Source organism: Salvia splendens, chromosome 11 (genome assembly GCF_004379255.2).
Source record: "Salvia splendens isolate huo1 chromosome 11, SspV2, whole genome shotgun sequence".
Lineage (NCBI taxonomy): Eukaryota > Viridiplantae > Streptophyta > Magnoliopsida > Lamiales > Lamiaceae > Salvia > Salvia splendens.
In genome coordinates this window covers 12741716-12749492 of record NC_056042.1, presented here as the reverse complement: position 1 = coordinate 12749492, position 7777 = coordinate 12741716, and the positions used below count along the sequence as shown (strand labels likewise).

Here is a 7777-nt window from a genome sequence, read left to right as displayed (position 1 = left end):
AGCTGAACACCGACGGGGCCTTTACTAGCTCGACGGGACAGGCAGGCGGTGGGGGAGTGGTTCGTGGCTCAGACGGTTCTCTCTTGGGGGCCTTTTGTACGCCTCTCGTAGCTGGGTCGGCCTTCGAGGCGGAGCTTTTAGCTCTTCTTCACGGGCTGCCACTGGCTATGCAGTTCTCCTCGCATGTCTGGGTCGAGATGGATGCGGCAGCAGTGGTCGCGGTGTTCACTTCAGCACGCGGAGGAGCAGCGGATGTGAGACATTACATGGCTCGCATTCTTACTTTGCTCGCACAGATACAGTTCATGTTCTCTCACATCTATCGAGAGGGCAACCGGCCAGCTGACTTTCTGGCAGGTAGGGGGTCCAGACCCCTGCCATTACCTTCTTTGATGCGGATTCAGCGCCTCGATATTTGAAGTCGCTCGTCAGGATGGATCAGTTGGGCTATCCAAACTTCAGATTCAGATATCGAGATGGATGACTACTTCACTTGGTTCGTGGTTTTGATTTATGGTTTTTTGATTTCCTTTGGATTTGGCCCGCTTTTGGCCATCCTCCTTGTTCTTTTTTTGATGTATTGCTTTGTTATGTTTATTTTCTCTTTAGTTAGATGGTTAGTACCCGGTCTGTGGGGATACCATATTAGCTTTGATAGCTCTTGTGTTTTGTATCTCTCGTGCGGACCGAGTCACTTTTGGGCTCGTCTGATGTATGTTCTTTTGGTGATTTTTGATATATACAGGTTGAGGGTCCGCCTTAACCCCCCGCCGTGATGGTGTTTGAGGAAAAAAAAAAAACTTTAAAATATACTCATCATAACCAACAAATGAGCCAAATTTTGATATATGTGAATTTTAGTATTTTCACATTAAAAAAATATTATTTGCTAGTAAATGAACAAATCAAGAAACCAATTATTTTTCGGTATACCGTTACCGTTACCATACCGTTATTACGGTATACCGTACCGTGTTTCGGTATACCGTTTTTTACCGTTACCGTTACCATACCGTTATTACGGTATACCGTACCGTGTTTCGGTATACCGTTTTTTAACGGTATACCGTAATAACGGTATGGTAACGGTATTAAAAAATATCATACCGAATTTCCGGTATACCGGAATTTCGGTATACCGAAAATTCGGTACGGTATCGGTATTGAATTTTGTCATACCGTACTTTCCGGTACGGTATGCGGTATGGCACGGTCGGTACGGTATACCGTACCGACCCACCCCTATACCGTACCGACCCACCCCTAATGACTGTAATAAAAAAAATGTTTAAATAAAAGTGGCCACAATTATTAAAAGCAAATATAAGTATATGAAAAAGAAAAGTGATGGAATCATACTCTTTACTGGATAGGTTTGAAAATGGAAGGAAAGAACAAAAATGCTATCCACAACACAGCTCAAATCAGCTCTGGCAGTCTTAAAGGCTCGAAAAAATCATGCTTATATACACATAAACGAATCATCTTAGTATAAGCAACTCAACAACACTCTCACCTCTTAAGGTATGTGCCTTCTCCTCTTTCCCTTCAATCTATAGCTTGATTTTTATTTTGGCGAAACGGTCGGATTTGTTGCGATGAAAGTGTGTGCATTAGGTCTCTCTAAGTCGGTGGTTGTAGCGTTTTTTGTGTTAAGGGCTGAACAGTAGAAGAGCGGCTGGATCGGAGCTGGCTGGTGCCACGGTGGAGCTAGGATTCCGTTAGATCTAGATTTAAATTTCCAAGTTAAATCATCGCTGAATTGAGTGGGGGATTTTGTAGATTGAATTTGGCGTTTGGGATTTGGGGCAAAACTTGCTAATACGACTTTAATTTGTGCAATTTCATTTGACTGAATCACTAATTTTCCTTTTAGAATTTACTTGTGTTATTAGATCACCTGCAATACTTTTTCATTTTATAGTGTACAGTGGGAGATGTAGCACCAAATGTTTTGCTATGAGTTATAGCCCCTGAATTTATGAATTAATTAATAAATGAAACACCAAATTCTCCTCTAATTTTTTAATAAAATTCCAATGGTCCTTCAACTCTTACATAATTGCATTTTAGCCTTCATTTATACCATATCTTGTTGTCAATAACCCATAATTGCCTCTCTTTTCTTTTCTTTTTCCCCATTATGTTCTTGTCTACTGCTTTCCTTTTCTTTGCTATTCGTTTTTCCATGAAGTATATACAGAGCTATGCCTTTTTTTCCATGAAACCCCATGAATATTGTTTTCTAGCAAAATTCTAGATGGAATAAAAATTGCTTTTTTCGAATAAGAAAGTATCAATATTAGTACTTTTTTGCTTTTGGTTTGGTCCAAATAAAGTGATTTGGTTGTTCCAAGTTAACACTCAAATTTTCAACATACCAGTTATTTCATTCAACATTCAACTTACTAGGTGAATTTGCTTATGAGCATGGATAGTGTTTGTATTATTTGGATGAGCAAAGCTATAGATTCTAGATCTATAGGGATTACTTACCACAGGGGCTAAGAGTGGAGATTTAGACTAGTCTTAAATAAATATGCTGTGAGAGTGTGAATTGTTGGTCTTGAATGCGTTTATCATGAATTATGCATTGATGCTTTCTTTTATACTTGCATATAATGTTTTCCCGCCTGCTATTTTTAATACGTATACCCATTATTATTTTCAGATTGGGGAGCATGGCTACAGGCACTGCAAATGTCGATTCACCGCAGTCTCTCACTTCAAGGTTGGTGATAACATGTTTGTATCATATATTATTTGCCTTCTCAATTGTTGCCTTTTCTTCTACTTCGTGAACACTTTTCTGATGCTATTTTCCAGAAATTGGAAGAAGAAAATCAGGGAAATTGTTTTACATGAAATTTTAGGTCAATCTCTTTTTGCCTATATGCTGTTCTTCTTCATTGTTTAATTCATTCAAGGCAGTGTGCTAGAGTAATTATTATAGTCAAGCCTAATATGTTTACTGTTTTTGTAAACCTTGGAATTTGACAAAGTATACATAAGATTTCAGATTACTAGGACGAGTCGCTCTTGTTACTGGAGGTTCTGCAGGAATTGGGGAGAGCATTGTGCTGCTGTTCCATAAACATGGTGCAAAAGTTTGTATAGCCGATCTTCAAGACGACCAAGGCCAGCGTCTCGTTGAAACCCTAGGTGGCAGCTCAGACGCCGCCTTTATCCACTGTGATGTGACAAGTGAAGATGATGTCAAGCGTGCTGTGGACTTCACTGTTGACAAGTTCGGTACCCTTGACATAATGGTGAACAATGCCGGGGTTTCAGGCTCGCCCTGCCCAGATATCCGCAACTTTGAGCTCTCTGATTTTGAAAAGGTGTTCGATGTGAATGTGCGAGGTGCTTTCATTGGAATGAAGCATGCAGCTCGCATAATGATTCCAGCAAAGAAAGGGTCGATAATATCGGTTGCCAGTGTGTCGAGCGCCTTGGGCGGCATCGGGCCCCACGCATACACAGGGTCCAAGCATGCTGTTCTGGGGCTCACCAAGAATGTGGCAGCGGAGCTGGGAAAGCATGGGATACGTGTAAACTGTGTGTCGCCGTATGCTGTTGCGACGGGGTTGGCACTAGCTCACTTACCCGAGGAGCTGAGGACCGAGGATACATGGGCTGGTTTCCGTAGCTTTGTGGCGAGCAACGCAAACTTGCAAGGCTTGGAATTGACTGCAGAGGATGTGGCTAATGCTGTGGTTTTCTTGGCTAGTGATGAGGCAAGGTATGTGAGCGGCGTCAATCTCATGGTCGACGGCGGCTTCACATCTACAAACCATGCCCTTCAAGTATTCCGGTGAATCTCATTTATATCCACCTTTTCTTCACATCTACAAACAATTGATAGATGATACTTCTTCCAAAATTTTCATGCTTAGCATTTGAATTTTGGTACTTCAAATAAAAGAAGTGTGTTTTCATTCTATATCTGTTGATTCTTATATTTATAAATTCTTTCTTTGAGAAGATTGCTATACTTATTTTCCTAAACACCAATGCTAAAAATTGCGGAGATAATAGGGAAAGGGAGAGTGATCTAGTAAATTTATTCTTTCAATAAATTCAATAACATTTTATTTTTGTACCTAATATTTTAACATTTTCACGACCCATTCTCTTTTTTTCTGTATCTTTATGAAAAATTTCAGGTGAGACGCATAATGCTAAAGTGATTTGTCGACATATGGCGTCGTTTTACTAGAAATGGTTCGAACCAAACCTAAAACCAAACACATATGGTTCGGTACACATAATTAAAATTGAATTGAAATTGGAAATCTATATAATTAAAGGAATTGAAATACGTATAAGTTATTTTTTGGCGTAAAAAAAGTTACTTAGGTTGTCGGTTATCAATCTAGATTAGTTATCAACTGATCATATCCCCATGTAAATCTAGATTAGTTATCAACTGATCATATCCCCATGTAATATTAGTATAGTATAAATTTTAAAGAGTAAAGTCCAAAAGTAGTACTAAACAAATGACGATTTTATGATTTTGGTCCAAAACATTATCTTTTGAATTATTCGATCCCGCCCAATTAGAAATGGGCCACATTAAGTCCTTTTTGAACGGAACCGTTAAAAAGTGACTCTCAATGCCAGTTTAGTCAAAATAATTATCTTCAAAATATAGTAAATATTCTAATCTAACCAACTAAAGTGAAACTAAATCGGCCGACCCATCTCTTTGCGCAATTTGTAAATCTTCCGCCGACGTTCCACGCCCAAAATCTCCAGCTCCACCACCACCAAACGTTCCAGCACCAGCACCACCCCAACCCAAACGACAACAACAACTCCTTAAGCCTAAAGCGCGACCGTGACGAGGCGGCGGGAGAGAAGGGCGGCTAGGTGTCGCGGCGGCCATAGGTGCGGTCGAATGTCATTCTTAAAGCAATGCGTTGACATAAGCAACGTGTTGACATTCTCAATGTTATGATGTTGGGGCATATCTGCACAACTTATGAAATAGAGGGACCATTCTATAATATTCTAATTTCTGTTTTCAAATTTCCCACAGTTATTTTGAATGTTTAGAAAGTGAGGGAAATTATTTCAGTTTTGAAACACTTGTAAACCGAGCTAAGAGAGAAAGGATTTTTCATCAAATAGCTTGAGTTCATCCATGAATAAAAAGGCGATCTCCATTGATTCTCTTCTTGTTCGATTGTTCTTTGTTTTACTCACTTCAATACATTGTGTGGATTTAGTTTCTTGCTTGTTCTGGTTGGTTTGATTGAGTTCAAGAACCGATTGCGTTGAACTACGATTTACAAATTGGCGCCGTCTGTGGGAACGGAGGAAGACGACGCAATCAACAATGTCTACGGCAAAGTTTGATGTAGAGCGATTCACCGGCGAAAACGATTTCGGCCTGTGGCGATTGAAGATGAGAGCTGTTTTGATGCAGCAAGGCGCCTGGGATTATGTGAAATCCAAGATGGATAAGAAGGAGATTCAGGAGGTGGATGCGGCAAAATCGCAGGAGATGGAGTACAAGGCCTACAACTCCATCGTCCTATCCCTCAGCGATAGAGTCTTGAGAGAAGTTCAGAAGGAGGAAGATGCCGTAGGTGTTTGGGGAAAATTGGAAAAGATCTACATGGAGAAATCGATTTCCAATAGACTGCATCTCAAGCAGAGGCTATTCAACTTCAAGATTTCTGATTCTAAGAATCCTGTAGATCAGTTGGAAGACTTCCGCCAGTGTATAGATGATCTTGAAAGCGTGGACGACGCTATGAAGGATGAGGACAAGGCTTTGATACTTTTGAATGCTCTGCCTCAGAGTTTTGAGCAATTTAAGGACTCCATACTTCTGGGGAAAGATTCGAAGGTGACCATAGAGGAGGTTTATTCTGCCTTGAAGTTAAAAGGTGTGCAGAAATCCACTCACAAAGCAGCTGAACAAGCAGCTGAAAGCCTCAATGTGAAAGCAGCTGCAAAGAAGCCACCGAAGTCCAAGAAATCCTTTCTCTCTGATAAGTGGAAGCCACGACCCCCCAACGATTCATATCAAAAGGAATCAAGAAGTTGTCACTGGTGCGAGAAACCAGGACATATCAAAAGAAATTGCTATGCTTGGAAAAGAAAACAAGCTGAAACAGAAAAGGAGGATGGGACAACAGCTCTGACTGGGGAGATTGAAGAAGCAAGGGCCCTTAATGTGGTCAAGAGTAGTCCAATATCCAAGCTGTGGATCATGGACTCTGGCTGCAGTTTCCACATGTCATCAAACCTTGAATGGTTCTGGGATTTGAAGGAATCAGATGGCTAGGTGTTGTTAGGAGATGATCATGTGTGTGAAGTTAAAGGAGTGGGGAACATATGCTTGAGAATGGATGATGGATCTTTGAGGACACTCACTGAAGTCAGATATATCCCATCCATTAAGAGAAACCTGATTTCACTAGACCTTCTTGAAAAGAGGGGATATAGATTGACCTTATTTGGTGGAGAGATGCTTGTGACAAAGGATGGCCAGGTGATGATGAAGGCCATCAGAAACAATGTACTTTATTATTTGCAAGCTGAAGCTGTTAATGGATCTGTCAATTCCACTCAACAATCCATCAATTGGCATGCCAGATTGGGCCATGTTGGTGATGTTGGCCTGAAGCACTTGGTAAAGTTGGGAATCTTTCAGATACAAGAAAGTGAGATGCACAAAGACATTGGATCCTGTGAGGAGTGCATCCTCGGCAAAAGCAAGAAAATGCCATATGGAGTGGGCAAACACACCTCAACTGAACCCCTCCAGTATGTGCATAGTGATATATGGGGCCCGGCACCTGTAAACAGCATTGGAGGAGGCATGTACTTCTTATCATTTGTTGATGATTTTTCAAGGAAGTTATGGATAGTTATCATGAAGGAGAAATCAGAAACATTTAAGAAATTTCAAGAATGGTGTACAGAGGTTGAGTTAGAAAAGGGAAAATCATTGAGGTGTCTTAGGACTGACAATGGATTAGAGTTCCTATCCCATGAGTTTGATGAATTCTGTAGGAATAAGGGAGTGAAAAGACATAGGACAGTCCCTCACAACCCACAACAAAATGGGGTTGCTGAGAGGGCAAATAAAACTGTTCTTGAAAGAGTGAGGTGTATGTTGATATCCTCAGGGATGTCAAAGCCATTCTGGGCTGAAGCAGCCTCCACAGCTGCTACTCTGATAAATAAATGCCCTTCTGCTGCCATAGATAATGAAACACCTGATAACTAGATGGTATGGGTCTTGTGGAGATTATTCAAAGCTGAGGCCTTTTGGATGTAGAGCCTATGCTCACATAAACCAAGGGAAACTAGAGCCTAGAGCCCTCAGATGTGTTATGCTTGGCTATCAGAAGGGGGTTAAAGGCTATAGGCTATGGTGTTGTGAGGAGGGAAATAAGAAAGTAATCATTAGCAGATAATCTGAGATGCCATTTCTCAACAAGGAAGTCCAGAGAGTTCATTTTGAGGTGGAGACTCAGAAAGAAGCTGCATCAGAAGCTCAGAATGATTCAAGGGGAGTCACTGATCATGCATCTGCTGATAATGGTGACGACACTAAGACTCCAGAAAGAGTGATTGCCAGAGACAGATCAAGAAGAAATATTAAGCTCCCATCCAGATTCAATGATTTTGATATGATGCACTATACTCTAGCTCCCATCCAGATTCAATGATTTTGATATGATGCACTATACTCTAGTTATAGCTGAAGAGATGGAATTTCATGAACCATCAACATATAAGGAATCCATTAGGA

General features: G+C 40.7%; 1 protein-coding gene across 1 annotated transcript; it reads left to right on the top strand.

Annotated features, from left to right (window-relative positions):
- Positions 1–1353: 1353 nt before the first annotated feature.
- LOC121756256 (xanthoxin dehydrogenase-like) lies at positions 1354–3943 on the top strand. The gene is made up of 3 exons (XM_042151755.1): positions 1354–1524; positions 2672–2731; positions 3020–3943. Exons 2-3 carry the CDS (start codon positions 2682–2684, stop codon positions 3816–3818), a joined length of 849 nt encoding a protein of 282 aa, XP_042007689.1. The 5' UTR covers positions 1354–1524; positions 2672–2681; the 3' UTR covers positions 3819–3943.
- The last annotated feature ends 3834 nt before the right edge of the window (positions 3944–7777 follow it).

What these genes read in the sequence shown, in the direction of transcription:
- LOC121756256 (XM_042151755.1), top strand. Translation starts at nt 2,682, where the DNA reads ATGGCTACAGGCACTGCAAATGTCGATTCACCGCAGTCTCTCACTTCA. An exon ending in CCGCAGTCTCTCACTTCAAG is followed by an intron (nt 2,732 to 3,019) that starts GTTGGTGATAAC and finishes ATAAGATTTCAG; the next exon opens with ATTACTAGGACGAGTCGCTC.